The following is a 24,286-nucleotide window of genomic DNA, read 5'->3' as shown; positions in this document are numbered from 1 at the left end:
TTTCCATTTCCTTTCCACCTCCACGCCAAACGTTCGCCTACCTTTATACTAAAACTAATTTTTTTCTTTTACACCTCCAAACAACCGGCCAACGTTTTTTTTTTTTTTAACAGGGTTGTTTTAATCTATCCCCTCCCCCCACCAACACACACCTCCAAACACCCGGGCAATGCCGGGTACCCCCGCTAGTAACTAAATAAATGGAGAATATTCTTTTGATCATCATTTACTTAATTTTTTTTCTATTCTTGTTCAATATATATATATATATATATATATATATACACGTGCAGATTCTAGAGTGCAACAGAAAGATTCCTAAGTTTGACATGATACACCTGAAGAAAGTCGAAGGTTACATTGTCCGAAATGTGCAAACAGCACAGAAAATGAGACTAATAGTCCGAACAATCCAAATGAGAAAAATAAAGATTGAAATATTTACATCTTTTACTGAAGGAAAAGGCAAAGATGTTTATCGTTGAACCAATAATGATCACTAAACTATTAAAAGCTGAAACATCAGTAAACAAGAAATAATTGAGCAAAGTCGGGCAGATTCTGTACCGGAGATCTTTTAAACCTAACAACACCTATATATTTTGCTAAACGTAAGTCTGTCACCAGCTTTGTATAAACGCAGAATATTTTATCATAATTTCTTTTAAGATCATGGAGGTCACTACTTATCAAGGCCCGGAAGCCACTTGGGGATAAAGGTTATTGCGTGTACAGTAATCAATTGGATAATATCGTAGTAATCGTTAGTATTAGAGATTTGATAAAGTGTCTTACTTAAGTGAGTGGTTCATCAGGAATTTGTTAACGTTGGACTTGAAGACATCCAAGTTGTAGTCAGGTGGGAAACAGGCATACGGAAGAGAGTTCCACAGGTGTGCACTTCTAAGAAAGAAGTTTTGCTCATGGAATCTATGCTTTGATTCAGGCACAGATAAAGAGTCGGGAAAATTACTGACAGTGGTTTCAGCTAGACAGGCATTTATCGTGAAAGATTCGCGAGGGGGGACCAGAAATTGGAGTTCAGACGAGCACTTGCCATGGAAATAACGATAAAACAAAGACAGGCTCGCAACGTCTCTTCTGTGGGAGAGAGATTGCAGGGAAGAGAAAATGGCATCCCCCCACTAAGCCACAAAGTCTATTTTGTACTCTGTCAAAGCAGGATAGACTGTTTTCAGCAGCTCCTTCCCAGATGTGGCAGCAGTACTCCATCCTTGGACATACTTGGCTTTTATACAGATAGAGAATTGCATCAGTAGTGAGATATCTTCTGGAGCGGTAGAAGGATCCCACCATCTTCCCAGCAACCTTGACAACAGACTTGATGTACGTGTTCCATTTCAGATCAGGAGTAAAGGTCAAACCCAGAAGCTTATCAAAACAGGGAGCCTCCTCAAGATGAGAGCCATCCATTTCAATTGATGCCAGATGGGGATCAGAGTGTTAATGATCTAAAGATAGGAGCTTAGTTTTAGATGCATTAAAAGTAACTGGCCACCTCTTCCCCCACTGCACCACGTGCTCAAGATCAGAGGAGAGAGAATCAGAGAGAACTTTGTCATTTACGGCCTTTGATAGATGTCAACGAATGATTTAAGTATGTGTTTTGGCAAATCATTGATGTAGATTAGGAAGAGAGTTGGGCCCAGGATGGACCCCTGAGGGACTCCAGCATTAATACTGTGGGCCTCTGATTTCTGCCCATCAACCACTACTCTTATGAGCCTATCAGAGAGAAATGATTTAATAATTGAGAAAACATTTCCAGTAATACCGTAGCTGGAAATCTTGTGAAGTAGGCCCTTATGCCATACCTTATCGAAGGCCTTTGATATGTCAAGAAGGAAGCCTTTGTCAAGAGATTAACTAATCCTATGAGATATAATTGTTAGCACATCTGCTATAGATCTAGCAGAACGGAAACCATATTGCATGTCACTAAGAAGGTTATTTCTGCTGAGGTGCTAGACTATTTCTCTATTTAATATGGATTCCAGCAGCTTACTAATGACACACAGGAGACTTATTGGTCTGTACTGAGAGGGAGATGACTTATCACCTGAATTCTTAAATACAGAGCATACTGATGAGGTTTTCTATGGTGTTGGAAAGCATTTCTCCTTAAGGCAATGCTTAAACAGTTTTGTAAGTACGGGGGCAAGTTCTGGTTGAAGCTTTTTCAACACTATAATTGGAATGCCGTCAGGGCCAGTTGCTTTACTAGAATCAAGGTTATTGATTAGCTTGGCGACCTCACATACAGATATTTGTATGTTGTCTGGGAGTTGATGGCCTTCGTCATATAGAGTAGAATTAGCTGCAAAGTTCTTGGCAAATAGTCTGGCCTTGTCTGATGCTGACGAGATGACCTCAGGTCCATTGATGATGGTTGGGATAGAACGCACACTTCTGTTCAAGATCCTGTTTGCTATTTGCCAAAACTGGAGGGAACCAAGCCGCTGCTCAGCTACTTTGGATTTAACAGACTGAGCATATAGCTCCCTTGCATTTGTTATTACTCTTTTACAGTGGCTGCTGACAGTCCTGAAAGCATCTATTACATTGGTAGCTATGGAAAAAGTGATTTCTGTGTGCAATGGCTGCAGTACATTCTGGGGATGAACCATGGCTGGCTGTGTAGAGGACTAGGACATATAAATCCTAATCTCGTTACAAAAGATAATAATGAAACGAATGGAATTGAAGGAAACAAAAACTCAATTGATGGATAAGATAAACATATCGTTTATTTACTGTTGAAAGAATGAATGTTTTAGATATAACACGTGTTCATGTCCGCGTTCGGGTGTAACCATTGTTTATTGCGGGACTGGTGGTGTAGAAAAAAAAAAATGTGGGTTCATCTCACGTTCGGGTCACTATCGTTTGTTCGCACGTGGGAAAAGAAGTGAGTAATATAGTAGAAATGAGAATGATAGTCCAGCGTGTAGACAAAGACAAAGGATAGAGGGTTGACATCAGTTAAACTGTGCGCCATGTTTGCCATCAGCTACGTGGTGGTGTTCTCTGGCACAAGTAGTAGATAGAGAGAGAAAGAGTGAGAATGTCATTCCTGTTCATGGAGAAAGGAAGTGTATAAAGTGTATGTACGGTCTATTAGCTCTTTGTCCCACATAGTAGCAAGTAGAGGAGGAGGCCGGTCTGAAAAGGCAGGAAACAGCTTGTCTCTTGCTTTTATAGTCGTTTCCAGTGGTCTTTTGCGCATGTGTGGATTTCCTTTGAAAGGGGAAGTGACGTTGTTCTTGTGTGCGTATGTGTGCGTGTGTGTGAGTACATGTGTGTACGTTAGCGTGTGTGTATATACATGTCAATGTAAGTGTATGTACGCAAACGTGAATATATGTACGTGTGTGGACGTGGGCGCGTATGTATATGACAAGTAATATAGCTTGAGATGTAAACGTGTGTTTTTGTGTGAGACTAGAAAAGGCTCGCGCAGCTGTTAGGTTTTTGTTGGAATTTTTTTGGATGGTATGAATCAGTCTATGCCTACAATTAACCATTCGTTCAGGTCTGATACTATAGAGGACACATCCTTTTTAAACATGGGATGCAGAGGTAGATCAGATATGAATATAAGTTATTATAAACATTAGGCACGCCCAAAACGGAAGGAGAGAGAGTAAGTATTTTTTGATGGAGTCTCTCTTTTAAAATCTACCAAAAACCAAGTATAATTAATCAATACGAAATTTTCACCGATTATTAAGTGAAGAAGTAACTTTATAATAACTTTATAATTTTATAATTTTTTCATAATCGATATTTATATATATATCATTTTTTTTGCCTATGTGGCCCCTTCTTTATTCGTGGTTAGAAATATGCTTAAAATAATCATCCGAAACTGATCAAAATATATTGTATTGTGGGGAGGGTGATGATTGTAAATGATACAAACAAAAAAAAAACTGCCCATGTATCAGATTTTAAGGTTGAAAATCCGAATTTTGAATGCGTATTAGTTTTCATGTTTTGCAGTGTGAAATTTGTTGAATATGTTAATAATTTTTATTATCTTTCGGATTAGCAAAGAAAAAAAAAAAAAAAATATATATATATATATATATAATTTATTTTTTCTTTTATAATTTTATTTCTTTGATTTAGCAAACACATATATTTTGGGTTTTGCTTCCGTATGAATTGTTAGTTTGTTATTTTTTTTCACAATGTAACCCGGCAATGTTTAACAGTTACCAACGGATGATAATCTGCTTCTTTTTTTTGCCTAAGTATTTTTATACACCATAATCAACGGTAGTATAAACACCTCAACCTCCTCATATTAAGAATGGTTTCTGAGGTTGGGGGACTTCTTGAAATTTTTGCCTGTCTATTCGCTCGCCTCTCTTTTTGTTCACTCTGCATTATCCGTCAGTTTTTGTCGTTCACCGGGCGTTGTTGAGCAAGACATCTAGATGTTCGAGGGAAGAAAATATTACAGTAGAAAGCTTTCTGGCATTTAGGGATCTCAACAGTGAAGGGGTGTGATTTTGTTGCTAAGCGCGTTTTTCGGGGATATGTACGCTGAGGGGGCACAAGTGAAACAAGTCCAGCATTAATACTTAAAATACTTGTAAAACAGGCATAGGGATGCAACATTTCGGCGATGGGGCAGGGGTTGGAGCTTAGTTGACACAGTGAGATATATTAGATTGGACCCTGTCCAAGAGGAAGAAACTAATGGTAGATGCACCAGCCCAGATATGGCAACAATACTACATGCATAGGCGAATGGTGGCCTTGTAGACGTACAGGATGCTCTCAGGTGTGAGTAGTCTTCTAGCATGATAGAGGGAACCCACCTTTTTTGCAGCAGCCTTCGCAATGTCCTCAATGTATTTATTCCAATTCAGATTTCCTGCAAATGTTAAGCTGAGAAGTTTGAAGGAAGAATTCTCAGGTAGGGTGTTATTTGTCATGGATATTGGTGGTTCGAGAGGCACCTTGTAATTGGTAAAGGAGAACGGCTTAGTCTTACTAGCATTAAATGTTACCATCCGTTTATTTAAGCTCATTTGACTCGTTTGTCTAGTGCTCTCCACCTAAACACTTTCTCACACCTGAAGCTAATCTCTGTACAAATCTACGATCAGACCATGTATTGAGTACTGTTGTCACTTTTTAGTTGGTGAACCTCTGTCCCATTTGAGGATTCTTGATAAGGTGCAGAAATATATAAATAAATATGCGAGATATAAAAAAAAAAGTAGATATTATAATAATAATAATAAAAAGTAACAACAATAAAAATAAGAAGAAGAATAAAAATAATAATAAAAATAAAAATAAAAAAATAATAGTAATAAAAAATAAAATAAAATAAAAATAATAAAAGTAAGAATAATAAAAAATAATAAAGAAAATAATAAAAAAAAAATAATAATAATGATAATAAAAATAAAAAAAAAATAAAAATACGCTAAAACACTTCATGTTTGTACACACATTATCATCTTTCAGGTACATAAAATAAATGAGATCGTCTGATCACCAAAGATGGTGATTCGTGATTAATATGATAATGCTGAGTATATATGGAGTACTGTTGTCATATTTGAGTTAGTAAAAAAAAATGTTAAAAGTTTAAAACGCAATCTACAGAAAAAATAAATCTTGATCGCGAATGTCTAAACACGTCTATTATTTTTGTATTTGTTTACAAAAGGGCATGTGCGTATGTGAAGGTCAAGGTTAAATCAGTGACGACCGAAATCTTTTTTTTTTCAGTCGATTGGGGTCCTTATTCTTGTCTTGATCCTTAACTTTTCTATGGACCGGTTCTTTTCACTCTTGCTTGCCGAGGGGGGGGGGCGTTTTCTACTAGCAAGAAATTTATTTTATTAATCGATTTCCTGGAAATTTCTTAGGCATTTGATATTGGATATGGTTTTTGGATTACTAAAAACAAAATAAACAAATAATCTCAAACTAGACGCCTACAAAAAACAAAATAAAATAAAAACAAAAACAGCAAAAAAAAAAAAAAAAAAAAAAAAAAAAATTGCTTCTTGAGGCTTGCTTTTTTACTCAACTCTCCGGATATTCTAGCACCAAGCAACTGCTCTAGCAGAGCTCAATATAATAGCGAAATTCGAAATTTCTAATCCTGAATTTCAAGGCAAACCAATGGTCTCTACTCAATTATCATGTCGCAGTAATTAATATATCCAAAATTAACGAAAAACGATAGGGTAGAAAAAATTATTAATGAAAACATTTTTTTGATGAAATTTAGAAAAAAATAAAATGCTTGGCTAAAAAAACACCAGAGTTCCAAGGGGAGGTAAATAGCGTGTAACTATTGCCAATTTTTAAAATAAATTGTGCGTTAATATAATCATATATATGAATTACTTTATTCATGGAATCTATGTTTAAATTAAGGCAAAGATACAGAGTTGGGGAAATCATTTATAGTGGTTGTAACTAGTCGCATGTTTTTTTGTGAAAGTTTTACAAGGAGGAACCATAAATTGAAGTTCAGTCGAGCACTTGCCATGAAAATAATGATAGAGCAGAGACAGGCTTGCAACGTCTCTTCTGTGGGGAAAGAGGTTGCAGGGAAGAGAGTAGGGCATCACCAACTTGGTTTTAAATTCTATCAAGGCAGTATAAGGTGTGCTGAGCAGATCCTGCCCAGATGTGACAAGAGTATTCCATTTTAGGGCGTACCAGACTCTTATACAGATAGAGGATTGCATTGGCAGTGAGACACCTGCTAGAGCAGTAGAGTGATCCAACCATTTTACCAGCGTTATTGGCAACAGATTTGATGTATCTGTTCCATTTCAGATCAGGAGTGAAGGCCAGTTCGAAAAGCTTGTCAGTTGCCCCAAGATGAGAGCTATTCATTTCAATTGGGGTGTGATGGGGGGAGCGTGGATCAGAGCAATTATGATTGAAGGAAAGAAACTTGGTTTTCGATGCAGTAAAATTAACCAGCCACCTTTTCCCCCCATTGCACCACGTTCTCAAGATCAGAAGAGAGAGAATTAGAATCTTCACTACAATCAGGTGTTAGTCTCAGTCTTTTCTATTATGTCATGTGTTCCTCAGAATTGTCTGATTCCTTGCTTCCTTTGTTCCAGCTCGTTTGACTTGTTAGTCTAGTGCGTGCAGTCAGCACCAACCCTATTCAGGGTTTAACTGGCTTCCTCCGAAGGAAGAAGTTTCATTGGAGTATGAAATTCACAAGCGGTCCCCAATCGCATGTATATCCCCGTTGTTTTGCAATTTTTTGCAGGGAGGTGTCGACGTCCAAATTGGTCACCCATTTTAGTAATGACCAGGCTCAATGTTGCTTGTTAATCTAGTGGTCTTCATCAATTCATTGTTTTAATACCTCATTCTAATACATCTTCCTACTCCTGTAGCTTCTTTCAAAAGACCGCAAAGTTATGGAACTCTCTTCCTGCTCAGTTTTTCGTTCTACCTACAACTTTGATCTTATTTCAAGATTAAGGTCAATCGACATTTCAAGACTAAGGTCAATCGACATCTTCTGTCTTTGCAATAATCAGCTTTCGTTCTTGTTAGCTTCTTATATCAATTGGCTTCATGAAATGTGCGCCAACCTATTACTTTGATCCAGTAGAAAATATTGTCTATTTCTTTCTCATTTTATGATATGAAAAAAAAAAAAAAATCGATTTAAAAGAAATCGAAAATGGGAATAAAAAACAAAGCAAATCAATTGTTGATTTTTATAACAATTGAACAAACAGCAGTTGGCACGTTGACTTTTTTTTTTCTTTTTTAACTATTTTTTTTTTTTTTTTATGTTGGGGGAAAGAAAAACAACCCCACTCCAAACAAAAAATACACACAGAAAATCAATCAATAAATAAAAAAAAAACAAACAAAACAAAACAAACAATACCATTTCAATTTTTGTTTTTATTTGTCAGCAAAATCAAGAGAAACACGGGCAATCACCCAGGCTAGTTAACAACCGAGAAATTGAAAAACAAAAATGCACAACTAATAACCTTTACCAAACGGATTAAAACTTCATCTTTTACTGACCTGCATAGTTTTAAACTTCTGAAACTGATTGTAAGATTTATTTTTTTCTGAATATGTTCACTGTTCACTTTCATTTAGCCAGGCACGAGTAACTAAAAAATAGCATAGACTTTTTTTTTTCTTTGAGAAAAAAAAAAAGAAAGAAAAAAGCTTATCCTATCATTAATCCTAAGTCAAAGACTGGAGGGGTGCGCCAGTTGGACTTCTGGTTAATAGTAAGGCAAGTCTTTTTTTTTTTTTTTTTTAAAGAGATAAAACACCAGCAATAATGTATGGGTCGACTATATCAGATTTTTATATTTATAAGAAAGAAAAAAAAAAGATATCAGCAAAATTTTATATAAAAATATTAAAAAAAACAAACAAAAAAAACACTAAAACAGTTTCAGAACATTAAAATTATGCAGGTTGGTAAAAGCTGAAAGTTTCTTGCATTTGATAAAAGATTTTTTGTTGTACATTTTGTTTTGGATTTGTTGTATGCTGCTAACTACTGCATTAATACCGAAACAGATTTAAAAATTTTTGCATCTAAAAATAAAAAGGATTTGCCCAACATTTGGAAGGACACGAGCAAACCTGCGCGTCCTATAAATATGGGCACTATCTACTGAGGCATCTTCAGTCAACGGCTCAATAAAATGGCTTGAACAGAAAACGTTTCTGAAGATGAAAAACGGTTGTGTAAATTCTGCTCACTTCATCTGCATTACATATGAATTTTTTTTCTTCTATTATAATTATTATATCTTTATAAAAGGGAACCACCGTTTGTCAAGGCCATATGCCACTCAAGGATAAGGGTTAATGAGATAGAATGATTGTCAGTTGAGAAATGAGGAATATTATAAGAGGATTGTGAATGAGTGATGGAATGGATCAAGCGCAAATACGTTTGGGAACAATTCATGTTAAGATTGGATTTGAAGACGACCATGTTGTAGCCTGCAGGAAAGCAGTCCTGTTCCATGAAAGGGAAATTCTTGCAATTACCTCCCTTTAGACTATAAAATTCATGATTTGCTGTATGAACATTAGCTCTCCCCACTTTAGTTTTCATTTCAGTTTATATTCGGCTGAGAAGAATGTCTTGAAAAATTTTTAATTTTGATTTCAAATGAGTTTTCGTTATAATACCTTTACTTCATATATCATTTTAAAGAGCGTTTTTCGATCTATCTAATCGTTTAAATTGCAATTATTTTAAAATGATTGTCTTTTTTTTCAGAATGTTAAATACAAGATGGAAAAAAAAAAAAGCAAATTCGCACAATTTTCTCATTTCAATTCAAGCTAGGCCAAAAAGCTACTGAAACAGCTCACAGTATCAATTAAGTGTTTGGTCCAGAAACCACTACTGAATGCACAGCACAATGAATGGTGGTTTAAGACATTTTGTGGTGGCAAGGAGTCTTGAAGATGATGAAAGTAGTGGTCGGCCATTGGATGTTGACAACGATCAAAGCCTTAGTTGAAGCCAATCCACGCACAACTGTTTGAGAACTTGCTTCTCAATTAGACGTAACGTATATAACGATTTCCAACCACTTGAGAGAGATTGGAAAAACAAAGACCTTGATAACTGGGTACCTTACGAATTGAACAACAACCAAAAGAAATGTTATGAAGTGTCATCTTCCCTTCTTTTATGCAAAAAGAACAATTTCTTTCTCGACAGCGTTGTGATTTGCGATGAAAAGTGGGTTCTTCACGACAACCGGCGATGCTCAGCTCAGTGGTTAGACACCGATAAAGCTCCATAATATTTCCCAAAGTAAGAGTTGCACCAAAAGAAGGTCATGCTAACTGTTTGGTGGTCTGCAACCAGTTTCATTCATTAGTTTTTTAAATGCAAGTGAAACCATTAAGGCAGTGAAGTACTGTTGACAAATGGATAAAATGCATCAGAAACTTCGAGAACAACACCCAGCATTAGTCAACAGAAAACGTTCAATTCTCCTCCATAACAATGCCTGACCACATATTGCTAAACCAACCCTGCAGAAGTTGAACAAATTAGGCTACAAAACTACCTCATCCACAATACTCGTCAGACCTTTCACTTATGAACCACCACTTTTTTAAGTCCTGCTTGAAAAATGCTTAAAAAAAACCTAAGCAATATTAAAAATGCCTTCAGCGACTTCATCATCACCAGAACACAAGATTTTTATGTCACTGGCATAAATACACTTGTTTTGCGTTGGCGAAACTGTGTTCATTCTGATGGTGCTTATTTTGATCAATAAATCTTTTTTGAATTTAGAGATGTTCATCTGAATTTAAGTTAAAAAACGCAAGAACTTTCTTGTCAACCTGATATACATATATATATACACACACACACACACACACACACACATATGGCAACTGCTTCATATTAACAGCCGATAGTCATCTCAATGCTCATGACCATCCTCACCACACTTGCTGGGCGAATCGTCAGTGATACCCAAACCATGTCCATGACCCTGAAGGTGACTTTTCAGGCCAGCAGTTGTCTTGCACAGTCTGCTACATATACGGTAGATAAGGTTGAGTATTGAAACTCATTTCACTTCTGCCTCTGCTTTTCTGCTCTCTCTGTCCACAGCGTTTTTTGCGGTTAATGTAGGCAGCTTTCGAGAGGAGCATCCGACCACGTGCCTCACATTTCCAACCGTTCAATGCATCAGATAAAACTAACACATTGCCTTTCCTCAGATTTCCCTTGAGCTCCACATGATCGATTCTTTCCCTTTCAAAAATTTCAGATACACCTTGAACTAGCCTTTTCCATTCGGGCCAGCATTTTGCTAGAGTTTCCCACTTCTAAACAGGAATCTTGAAGGCTTTGAGACTGTCTTTTATGCAATCTTTGAAGCGCCTCTTTGGACCATGCTGAGGACGTTTCTCAATGTTAAGCTCACTGTAAAACAACTGCTTAGATATCCTCGCATCCTCCATCCGAACAACATGACTTGCCCCCACAAAACCAGTTCCTCATCACCAGCACTTCAATGCTCAAACACTCAGCTTTCTTGAGAAAGTCCGTGTCAGGTGTTAGTGACTGCTACTTTACATTCAGAATTCACGGAGGCATTTCTGATGAAATCTCTCAAGTTGCTTTAAGTGCCGATGCCATGTTATTCAGCAGTCTGATGAGTAAAAAAAAAAACGAAAGAAAACCAGTTAAGTTAACAGTAATCTTGTTTTTGACAGAAATCCCACAATCACACCACAGCTATTTTTCGAGTATTCTAAATGTCATGCTGGCCTTCTGAATGTAAAGACACACACACACACACACACAAATAAATGCATACATACATATATATATAGTAGTAAGTTATGAAAATATATATAGCAATTTAAGCTACACAGAGTATTCTGCATTTCATCCTCGTGAGAATTCGTCAGGCTTACTAACTAGCTCTACCTATGTATTGAGCACTGTTGAAGTAACTACTGAAAATTTACACATAAAATTATATCTTCTTATATTAATTTATGCAATTAAATGAAATAGTCATAAAATATATATATTTTATGACTATTTCATTTAATCATATATATATAATATATATATAATATATATATATATATATATACACAATTTAAAGGAGATTAGAGCAATAGTCTAAAGAGCAGAGTGTACTTTAATGTAATAGTGAAATTACTAGTTTAATTAAAATACAGGGAAAGAAAAAGTGCTCGTAATTTAGATATATAATAAGCTCGATAGATAAATATTTGTATGTATGTTTTTATATATGTATATATATATATATATATATATATATATATATATGTGTATTTTATATATATATATATATATGTATTTGTGTATATATATATATATATATATGTATGTATATATATGTGTGTGTGTCTATGAGTTTTATTAGAAAAATACTATTATAATATTATACTTAAATCAAATTTAGATTTATAATTTTACTCTATTTTATTTCTATCTTTAACTCATATTAATTTTCTTACCAAGTAAATCCATACCTTTATTTTAATTTTTTCCAGATACATCTGCCTTACTTTTAATGCTAAGTTTATTTATGGTGTCTTTTACATATACTAAAAACCCTTCCCAATACTTTGCTGATGAGGAAACTTTGTTTGTTAAATACACTATATGTAAAAATTATTGTCCGTAGCTTGATGTCTACCACAATAAAAACACTGTTTTCCGAAACGATTGTGCAAATTATTGATTTTGTTGTTGTTCCTTCTTATGAAACGATTTTTAATTTAATTCTAATTTGATTTTTAAATTATCAATCACATTACTAAATATATATATATATATATATATATATATATATATATATATATATAAACCTATAATAGTATAAAAATATGCTTATGCCAAGTAAGCCAGACAGAAATTTGTTTTATTCTAGATATTACATTTAAACTTCTGCAGGTTAGTACAATCAGTGAAGCAAATGATCATGTAATTAGTTTAGGAGTGAATCCTATACATAGAAATATAATTAAAAAAGAAAAAAAAACGTGCATTCATATCTGCCTTTATATAGAGAGACATCTTTATATTTAGCAGTTTTGTCAAGAAACGACACAAATGAAATATAAAAAAGTTAAAATTTAATGTACTTACCAAACATTAATATCAAGTTATAAACGCTTTATTTAGGTTCAGATATTTCTTAAAGATCAGCATCTCTACGCGAAAAATGCTGCAAAAAGAAATTATGCTTCTCTTGTGTTCGCAATAGTACTCATATTTATACAAAAATGTCTTAATCAGTAAAGTTAACAAAAAAGGCACTTTTTCTCTTTTGTTGGGCACAAAGAAAGCTTCCTGGTGTCTAGTTTGAAATGCACTGCTCCTGTCTACCAAATTACACAGACATGGCTGAAAGGTGGATCCCTTTTTCTCTGCATTGTGAGGATCAAGAAGAAACAGCCAAGCATAACTTTTCACTCGCAGCAAAGTTCGGTAACTCAGAGTATGTCAGATATGTACTGGCTCATATCGATGCAGAGCAGGTGTTAGTCGTTGGTGTAGCATCTGTTGTGATCTAGGAACAGACCTTTAGGGAATTGCTTCTTTGCACCACTATAAAATAATAGTTAAACATGACATAAGAAAGAAAACCTTTTAAAACAAAAGATTTATTCGGATGGCAAAAGGTTGGACTGTATTCAAGTGCAAAAATGAAGGAGAAGAAATTTCTTTGGGTGTGTAGGTCAGACAGCAGTCCTTTGTGGAGTCCTTGGTTAGCAGCAGTTATCTTCAGTGAAAATCGTCTATGCTGGAGGGTCCAGTGGAAAGGGGGGGGGGAGAGAAGAGTTTGTCTTTGTTGCTTGTTGAATCGATGGTTAACTAATTCGTCAACTTTTCTCTGTTCTCAACTCTATGCGACTCCCTGCAATTGACCTGTGCAGCACTTTTTATCTTGAGGTAAGGGTCGGGGCTGTAAAATGCAATTCTTGCTGATAACCAATCAAAACCAGCCAAACAATTCCTTGCTAGAAGGCGATTGGTCAAATGCTAATTCCGTACTGCTCGCATATCAATTAGGCCTCAAGGATTTCCTTTGGTTCCCATGATTGGTTGATACACCAAAGTCACCAGAGATAATTCCTTTAGCTCTGCCGAGATAGTATTTTACTAAACAATCCAACCCTAAATCAAACCTGATAACTCATTGTTTGAAGTCCCAATCATAGTAAAAACAATAATTATTATCGTTTAATTTTTCATATATTTCTCAGCAATCCACAATCTATATATCGATGCTTATACAGGGCTCTATGGACAAATTTATCTTTAGTTGATCTTTGACAACAAAATATTTGCACTTACTAGCCAAATAGAAAAGTTACTAGCTAAACCCACATGATTTTTAGAATATGACATCTTTGTTCCGTGACGAGTATGTACATCATAAACATTTTTCTGTATTTTTTTTTAAAAAGTGTAATTCTAAATATACAAAAAATTTATGTTGATACTTGAAGGTATAAACATTCTAATTTCTTATGTTTTTTTAAACAACCTTCATAAAAAAAAAGTATATTGTTCTATTAAACTTTTATTGTTTAAATAAATTCACTTTGTTCGTTTTATTAAAAAAAAAAAAAACTGAAAAGATATTTTTCACTCATTTGTGAGTTTTGGAAGATTGTCAGCGAATGAAATGCAATTGCCAAAAGATAAGCGCTTCATTATTTCTAGTCACCACTTTTAAAAATCACTTGCAATGTAGAGCCCTGTTATATAAATATATATATACTAGTGGAAGAATGGAGGATTCCCAGGGTTAATGTAATTAGTATCAGCCCTGGAAATACTCTAATATTTCCAATTAACTACAATAATCAGTTGGTAGGGTATTAACTCCACACACTTGGCCAAGAGGTTGAATCTCACTGTGCTAGCCACGCTGATGAAACACTTATTTGTAATGGTGGTCTGGCAACCACCAGCAACCCGCCCAAGTGGTTATGTCACATAAATAAAAATTTAGAAGAACAAAATTAACAAAATTTATGAATGCGAATCGATTCAATCATAATTTTTGTAACTTCATTTTTGTTTTTTGTTGGCCACAAACAAGGCTATTAATAGAGACAAGATGTGTAGAGGTAGGGAAATTTTGGCAACAAGTTTGTTCACATCACATTTAAATTTCTACATATTATTTTTTAATTTTGGAGTTGAGAAACGATAATTTGTACTATTTGAGCAACTGTTTTCATCTTGAGTTCTATTTTCACGTTTCAGTTGATGTACCTTCGAAACTTCTTCAGGTGTATCTTATCGGTAATCTTTTTGTTGAACTCTGCATAGCATTTTCGAATTAAACCTTTTATTTAATCCATAGAGATTGCATGCTCTTGTTCAGTCAGCCATGACGAGTCACATTGAGGATTGAACCTTCAATCTTCAGAAGAGTGTAACTTACAAATGAATTTTACTAATTTTTAATTTTTTTTATTTACATGGAAATCATCATTATCAAGGTCTGAATGCTACTCGAGGATAAGGATTAATGAGTGCATGGTGATCACCAGGGTAACAGCTTATTAATAGTTAATGGTGGGAATGGAGTAGAAATGAATTATTTAGGGGTGGGGGCTCAACAAAATTTTTTTTATATTGGGCTTGAAGACTACCATATTGTAGTCAGCCAGAAAGTAGGCCAGCAGAACAGAGTTCCACAGGCAGATAGTTCTAGGAAAGAAGCTTTATTCATGGAATTTGCGTTAAGATTTAGGCACGGGTAGAGAGTGGGGGAAAACTGTTAATGGTCGTTGTAGCTAGATGACTATTTTTAGTGAAAGTTTGGCAAGGGGGGGGTATCATAGATTGAAGCTCAGACGAGTACTTTAACCATTATGCCACAGGTCATTCTAATATAAATTAGAAGAGCTTTAAACCTATTCTTGTTCTTAGATGTGCAATCTTATTGCTACTTATTACTATATACATTTTCAACATCTACGAACTTCTACAAAGAAGTGGGGTGATTTTGCTGCTAATTGGGCTGGTTGGAGATATTTATGTTGAGGGAATACAAGTGTGGCAAATTCATCAGAGAACATTCCGTGGAAGTACTTTCTTGACAGCGACTGGAGCTTGCCCATAACAAGAAAGAAAAGCATGAAAATAAAAATACCAGAAATTCACAAATTAATGTTGTTTTATGCAAAAACCAGATTCACAATAAAAAAAAAAACAAAAAACATCAATTTTATTTATCTATGAAGATTTAATAAAATTGGTAGCCAATAAAAAAAATCCAAATGCATACAATTTTTTTATGATTAAAAAAAAAACAATTGCTTTTCTTTTTCTGGGTGTGTGTGTATATATATACATACATATGATTTGAAACATTTCACATTTTCCTGAATTTTTGCAGGAGAAAAACAAAAGGAGATTCATTTTCTCATAACAACTTGGGTAGAAACACAAAATCTAAAAATGGCCGACAGTGGAGACAAGAAACACACGCTTTGAATCAGGTTTTTAAGGCATTTTCAGTTTCTTTTTATCACAGTTGTTATGGACACAAAAGACAAATCAGCTGGTGTTTACAGTCGAAGGTAAACTATCTGGCCAGTGTTTACAGTCAGCGTCAAACTGGTTGGCATTGCCAGTCAGCGTCAAACCGGTTGGCGTTGCCAGTCAGCATCAAACCGGTTGGTGTTGCCAGTCAGCATCAAACCGGTTGGCGTTGCCAGGCAGCGTCAAACCGGTTGGCGTTGCCAGGCAGCGTCAAACCGGTTGGCGTAGCCAGGCAGCGTCAAACCGGTTGGCGTTGCCAGGCAGCGTCAAACCGGCTAGTGTTGCCAGGCAGTATCAAACCAGTTGGCGTTATCAGTCAAAATTAAACCCATTGTCGTTTAGTCATAATCAATCCAGCCAGTGTTTACAGTAAAAGTCGAAGCAACCGGTATTTTTTAATCAGATTCAAACTAGCAGGTGTTTCTAGTCAATGACAATTACTCTATTCAAACAGGTGTTCAAGTCAAAGACTATCACTATTCTTCACAACATTTACATTTTCTTTTGAACCAATAACTGAAAAATAAGAATCTTGAGTTCTTGTCTCTCTCTTGTTTCTAATAAAATGGCCCCTTTTTGCTATCAAAAAAAAATCTCATTATAAAAAATTTTTTTAAAAGGACAAAATACAAAAGAAACCCAATAAAAGTTTCTTTTGATTATTTAATTTTCAACGTGTTCATGAGGGGAAAAAAAGGAATTTTTTTTTTTTTTATTGAAATGGCAAATTCTGCAATAGAGTCTAAAATAAAATGCCCTATCAATCGAAGAAGCCTTAAGTTGAATATGAAGCTAACAAGTGGGTCATTCCTTATACTTAATATCACCTGCTCGCCAAACAGAACGGGCGCGCACACACACACACACACACATATACATAGATGTTTACATACATTTCTCCAAATTGAACAGGTGTGGTTTTAATAATGAAATTGGTGCTAGCATAGATGCTGCCATCTTCCATACAACTAAATGGTTTGGTGAATCAGGAAAACAGGCAACTTGAAGCTTGCAGCAACGTCAGATAAAAAACTATTCTATTTTTCTAAAAAATAAAAATAAATCAATCAATATTTCATAAAGTAATATACAAGGTGTCCACAAAGTCTGACTACATTATGTAGCAAGATTTTGTGGACACCCTGTATTTTTCATAATACTAAAAACAAATTCGAAACAGTGAAACAATAACATTTTATTTATTATTTTATGCAAAAATAATTAAGTATAATGCAATTTTATTTTTCAATTGACACTGTCTGCTGCAGACTTTGAGTTGCCTGTTCTTCTTATTCACCAATGGTACCAAAGAGACTACACACACCAGCTGGCCATTTTTGGTGCGTGTATGTATATTTGTGGTCATTGCAGCTGTGTCTTATCACTCTCTCGTAATATAATGGACAGTTCTGGAGAGAGAGGGTAAAAGCAATAACTAAAAAAACTAAGAATAAAATGTCAAGACACTTCTCTGGTTTCCTCTTAATAACAAGATAGGGGGCAAATCCCTCGTGAGTGTATCAATCCAGGCCATATAAAGGCCGGATGAACAAGTTCCTTTACGCGGCATTGGCAACGTCCTGAAAGAAATAAAAATAAAAAAATAAATACAATAAATAAAATTTTAAATCAATAATTATAAAATGCATTTAAGATATCAACAACAATTGTAATAATATTTTAAAATATTTTCTATTTTAAAAGGAAAGAACTTTACCCTAAAGTTATCTCCCTTTATCACAAAGCATGAGTTATCTGCCCCTGTTTTTTTTCACAAGCTGATAATGGACACAAGATTTTTTAGCCTGTAATGTTAAGCAGTTGCAAACAAATAATAATAATTAGAATCAAAGTGAAAGGCAACGATAAAGACAACTGGAATTTTAAGGAAAATCCTTGAATGCAGCAACAAACATAAACTTATGAATACAAACAAGCAACAAAAAAACTGGAACAGAAATAAAATAAACCAAGGGAACCGAAACGGCAAAATTTCTTATATAATAAAAAAAAGTTTAAATAAATAAAATAAATAAATGAATAAATAAAAATAAACTAAATATACAAAAAAAAAAAAAAAGAAAGAAAGGCTTCAGTCTCTGTTGATGCCACACAAAATAGTTGTGAAAAGTCCAGGAGGATGGAATGATCCAGGAGGAGAACACTAACCAGACCTCCACTAGAACAGTGTAAAGAGAACTGGTACCTTTGGGAAGCATATTGCCAACCAAATCCCAGTGAAAATCAATGGTCGTTGCCAGCAAGAAGTTAATGACAAGCAGCTATTTTGATAACGCAAATTCATTTGCAAAAGTTATCAAAAGAGGTGGAGAGTACTGGAAATCTGGGGAGACTTGTCACTCAGAATCTAGGGAACACTATTGATTGTTATCATTGAGTAATCGTTAATGACGATTAGAGAGTTTAATAATAATACTTTAAACTATTTTTGTATTTTAGAGGGAAAGATCACTTTACCCTAAAGTTATCTCCTGTTGGTTTCTCACCAGCCAATAATAAACAAATGGGAAACATTCAATGAAGGTTCTCCCTGTGACAGACAATTAAATTCTTTCTTATTTCCAAGTAATTTCTTTTCAGTTGTAATTTATGTACTAAATAATTATTGTTGCTGATCTACACAGAATAGTTTTCATCCAATTCCCTGCCTGCTTCCCTTCGGACTACAACTTGGTTGTCTTCAAGTCCAATGTTAACAAATTCCTAATGAACCACCCCCTTAAGTAAACATTTCAGCAAATCTCCTCACTAACGTAATGTACTTGCAATAACCCTTATCCCTGAGTGGCTTCCGGGCCTTGATAAGTGGTGATCACTGTGTAAAAAAAAAAAAAAAAATTCATTTCTTCATATTTGTACCTTACTATGAGGATTACTATTCATAAAATAACACTTTATCTCAACTGGCCATGAGGATTAAAAAAAAAAAATAACAGAACATACAAACTACTTTTTAACACATATAAAAACAAAGTAAAAAAATCAACAAAACAATTATTGCTTTTTTTTTTTTTTTTGTTCTTATTTATTTACTTCAACCAAAACACAGTGCCACCAAGTCATGCGGGGACTACTATTTGGGACAAGATTTGCAGGGATACTATATAGGGAGTTGGGTAGTGAGATGTTCACATTACGCTTGAACTTCTGTATGTCAGTACAGTCAAGAAAGCAGGGGCCCAAGAGGGAATTTCAAAGTTTAGCAGTTCAAGGGAAGAAGCTATTTGAGTAGAAGGCTTTACATCAACTAGATCTTTACAGTGTAGGGTGGGATTTTGTTGAGTTCATTCAAGCATTTTCCATTAAAGTACTTTACTTTTCAATTAATATACGTCCTGCATAGAGTTACAAAGTAGTGTTTTTGTATTGAATCCTTCTGGAACTGAGCAAATTGTTATCTTGAGCTCATATGTCCCATGTGATCTGGTTAGTTCTCATCTTTTCTAAAAGAAAAACAGATGATTCAAGTGTCCTTATTTAGATACTGCATAACAAAGAACTAAGATATGATGGAATCTTGGCTGAGGTCGAAGCTCTTGTGGTTGTATCAGCTTTCTTAGAATTTATACCACAATGACATTAGTTTTTGTGCAACACTGTGCAACCTTAAAATTTTTGGTTTTGTTGCAAAGAATCACCAAACGTATATAGCAATCTATATTGAGCAATTAGATTTCTTTTTCTGAAGTTACTTATACATCTATTATATAAAGTGTAGTTGTCTGTATGCATATCCATCTAAAATTCAAAAACTATAAAACAAACAGCCACAAAGTTGGTATATTCTTCATTAATGTTATCTAAAAGGAATAATATCCAAAGTTTAGAAAAACTTATTCATGCTTTGACCACAAATTAGTGCAGATTTTGGGAAAGTTTGATTTTTTTCAGCCAACTAACTAAAAGGAGGAAACTGACTTTTTAATTAAGGAGTTATTTCCCTTATGGTGACTCATTCTCTGAGAAAACTATAAACAAGCTGAGCATATGGAGTCCCCCTCCACGAGTGAAAAATTTACTTTCACCATGACTAATGCTTGTGCAAAATTAAAAAAAAACATCCAAGGCGAGGTTATTGAGAAAAGTGGGAACAAATGAACGGACCTTTTTTTGTGGACAATTTTACCCCTATAATGGTCCCCGAAAGGAGAGCAACCAGAGTTACCCCAGAAAATTCATTCTTGCAAAAATTTACTTTCATCATGACTAATGTTTGAGCAAAATTTTTTTTTAAATCCAAGGCGTAATAATTGCGAAAAGTGCAAACAAACAAATGGACGAACAGGAGTAAATTACTAAGTCAAATCCCCACTTTGTCAAGGAAACCAAAAAGGAAACAGTGTCTATGTAAATTTCCAGACGGAGGACTGAGTATGATGGAGAGGGAAGAGAAAGGTGAGAAGGGGGAGAGGGTAAATGGGTGGAGAGGGAGAAAGATAGAGAGATGGATATAAAAAGATAAAGAGAGGTTTTAATTGAAATATCTGCTACTTTTTCCCCAGGCAATGCGGAATATCCCTGCTAGTAATACAATAAATATTCCAATGCAAAATAATATTATGAAATGCAATTCAAATAAATTATATAATAGATAAATAAAATGAAAACACTTGTTGGTTATCTATAAGTAGGGCTAGGACAACAGCATATTCTTTTCATTGTTTTGACTCTCGAGTGTATATTCGTTGATATCATATGCTTTTATATGGAGTGATGTGGTTCTCGGTTGATTAACTGTGTCGGGTATATACTCGAGAGTCAAAACAATGAAAAAAAAAATATGCTCTATCTATAAGTTACGACAAGTTTATATATGTTTGCATAAGTTTGTCATACGACATAATCGCATTGACACACCAGTTCTCGTCAGATCACCAAAGTTAAGCAATGTTGAGCCTGGTTAGTACCAGATGGGAAACCATTTGGGAATTTTAGGTGCTGTATGCGCTCTCCGCTTATCTCGGCATTTGTTTCCAGTTGCCTTGTACATACACTTCACTTGCCACTAGTATTTAACAATGTTAATTCAGGAGAGGGGTAGTTGGAGATTGCACACCGCCTACCACAAAAATTTAACGCGCAGACACCCCTTCGTGGGTATCCATAGTCTGTTAAAGACTGAAGGAGCCCCCATCTATAAGTTAATACACGTTCTGCATGTATGACAATCACAATGACGCACTGGTTCTCATAAGTACAAGTATTAAGCATAAAGTTAAGCATTGCTGAGCTCGGTCAATACTAAAATGGGTGACCATTTGAGAATACCAGGTGCTGCATGGGTTCTCCACTTATCTCAGTATTGTTTCCAGTCGTCTTAAACTTTCTCTTGCCACCGGACTCAAGCAGTACCGATTCAGGAGAGGTGTGGTTCGAGATAGCGCAACCTTTGATTCACAATTAAAATGCGCTTTTACAGGGGGTATCCATTGTCTTTCGACACTGAATAAAGACTATGATGATGATAATGATGAATACATCTTTTAGAGTAACTAAAAAAACAATGATTACTTCAAATCATCTAGATCACAAGTGGTACTAAAATTTAGGCAAAATATACACAGTCATTAATTTGACCAAATCTTAAATTCTCCTAAGCTTCCATTATTTTGAAAATCGTTAAATTCAGATTATAAAATCTATAAATTCTGAAAATTCCATCAAAATCGGAAGATAGTGATTTTTAGTGATAAAAAGAATTGTTTATGAGTAGTCCTTAAATAAAAGACGATTAATATTAATAGACTTTTTCAACTTAATACGTGCAAAAGTTATAACCTGTTGGCTTAAAATGAGTGCTTTATGCCAAATTGATGGTTGAATATGGTTAAATTTGTGCTCATTTTTGCATTGAATAATAACCCCTACTTATCCATAATTGTGCATCGAACGGATACCATAATACTTAGTTCGCTGCACCTTATAATAATAAAGGTCGATATAAAATTTTAGCCAGATCGATTCAGTAGAAAAAGGGTAACAGTAAAAGAGAAAGAGAGAAGGTGACAGTGAGAGAGAGGTGACAGCAAGAGAAAAAGTGGATAACAGTAATAGAGAGAGAGAGGTGTTGGCAAGAGAGAAATAAGGATTAAGAGGGTGGTGTTGACAAAGAGTGACAGTATATTACAAGACACCAGGGTGAGAGAGAGAGAGAGAAATAAAATGAATAAAATTACAAACAAAAGCCACAAAGGCAAAAAATAAAATGGCGGACTTTATGTTTTGATAATTAAAACAAATAAAAATACAAAATGACAACTGCACTTACATTACAATCAAATTGGCATCGGATGAATGTTCAAACATTAGCTCACGTAAGCGAATATGCCGGTTTGTCTAAAAAGATAGAAAACAAAAACCAAAAAATAATGTCAAGCACACAGAATTTAAGCAGAGAAATGTTGAGATGATTTCAATGGTTTTGGTTGATCCTTTTTCGTTTGACCCCCTTCAAGATATATTGGGATGGATCTAGTTTATTTGACGTTCACAAAGAGTTATTTGCCCTTAGATTTGTTGGGTGTTTTTCTAGACAAGAATTTTCGTCCAGAAAACCTTTCAGTGCTTGTCGGCACGGTAGTAAAATATGGCAGTTAAAAATAAAATGACACGAAAACTTTATGAAATACTTATGAGTTAAAGATATTAGTATATCCGAAAATTATGAAAAATAAGTGACAGTAGAGGAGAGAGTGAGAGAGAGAAAGAGGGAGGCAGTATGGGAGAGGATCAAAAGGAAACAGTATGGGAGAGAGAGGAGCAAGAGAGTACAGGAGAAAGCAATAGGGAGGGAGTACAGGAGGGAGAGGAAAGGAGGAAGACAGTATGGGAAAGATACAGACAAGTCTGATTTATTTCCCTTGAATGGCTCAAATAACGGCAGTTGAAGACTACGACTATTACTTGAATTTCTTAAACAAAAATACTTAACTATTTTCCATGTACACTAGTATTTTTCGATAACAAGCATTTCCTAAAGTTTTCCTGACATTTTTTTTTTAATTAGCATATCATGCTACAATGTCTACAGGCATAAATTCCAACGTTCCGTAGCCTATGAAAATGTACGAGTATCATTAGAAATTGAATCTAAAATAAAAACATCAAAATTCTTTTTAAAATACTTAATTTTTAAATAAGATATTCAGAAAAAAGATTAGTTTAAAAAATTATCAGATGTTTATTTTATTTTGTTTTTTTTTTCATGGGGAGAGGGAATTCTGGACAAGCAGCAATTCTTTTTATCTGTAAACAAAATGTAACAAATCCAAGGGCAAATAATCCAGTGTGAATTAACGGTACTTGTACAGTTTAGTCAAGACATTAAAAAATGAAAATATCGAAAAAAGAAAAAAATTTCACTTAATTTCATCAAGTAGTTTTTTTTATTTTTTTTACAGCGGAGAAATAATTTGTTATGATACCGAGCAAAATGTTCGATTTAGCTAGTATTAAAGATAGGAAGGGGTGTCAGCGCTTTAATTGGAGTTATCTCCTTTTGTTATTTATAAAATTCAAACAAAATTTTTTTTATAAATCCAAAATGGTCACCTTCAACGCGCTCTCATAAAAACATGTTTTTCCGCTGTAAAAAAAAAAAAAAAACTACTTGATGAAATTAAGTGAAATTTTTTTCCGGAGAACTAACGGAAACATATAGTTTAAATTTTTTTTCGATATTTTCATTTTTTAATGTCTTGACTAAGCTGTACAAGTACCAAAGTTTGATCCTTCAGAGTCGAGAAGGTGATTATATTTATCATATTTCTTCCCCTTTTTTATTTATTTATTTTTTTTTTACGTCAATGGAAATTCTCAGAGCTAACACTTATCTTCTATTACATAGATACCCGAGCGTTCAATCAAGATTCTCCTTTCAAATGTTGAGTTAATAAAGCAATGAAGAACATAAATTTTACTCTCCCCAACTGACCACTTAATCATGTTGTAGTTTATCTTTATGGAAGACTTTTCTTGGTCTTGCCAGATTCCAGGATAAGAATTCATCTAGTCTGGTGGAATATCCAGCATAGTGATGTTACCTGAGGTAGTATCATTTGAAGAAGGTATGTCATTCCTTGTATGTGGTGTAGCCATACTGACGGATCTTATTTGAGCTTTGAATGCCGTTATTTTGAATATTAATATTTGGTCAGG

At 34.5% G+C, this 24,286-nt stretch overlaps 1 protein-coding gene and 1 pseudogene across 4 annotated transcripts in view; one reads left to right on the top strand and one right to left on the bottom strand.

Annotated features, from left to right (window-relative positions):
• Positions 1 to 15,789: 15,789 nt before the first annotated feature.
• LOC145297753 (solute carrier family 12 member 1-like) overlaps positions 15,790 to 24,286 on the bottom strand; it is a 382,960-nt gene continuing 374,463 nt past the window's right edge. For all 4 annotated transcript variants that reach the window (XM_080143990.1, XM_080143991.1, XM_080143988.1 and 1 more), the window contains 2 exons: positions 22,398 to 22,465; positions 15,790 to 17,688 (listed from right to left, as the gene is read on the bottom strand). In XM_080143990.1, the coding sequence (XP_080000116.1) occupies positions 17,553 to 17,688; positions 22,398 to 22,465 (204 nt within the window). In that variant the 3' untranslated portion in view covers positions 15,790 to 17,552. The remainder of the gene's footprint in view (positions 17,689 to 22,397; positions 22,466 to 24,286) is intronic.
• Positions 20,960 to 21,076, top strand: LOC145301564 (5S ribosomal RNA; annotated as a pseudogene).

This window comes from Euprymna scolopes, chromosome 18 (genome assembly GCF_053919585.1).
Source record: "Euprymna scolopes isolate OS-2025 chromosome 18, ASM5391958v1, whole genome shotgun sequence".
Taxonomy (NCBI): domain Eukaryota; kingdom Metazoa; phylum Mollusca; class Cephalopoda; order Sepiida; family Sepiolidae; genus Euprymna; species Euprymna scolopes.
The sequence above is the reverse complement of the archived record's forward strand: the minus strand, read 5'-3'. Positions and strand labels throughout refer to the sequence as shown.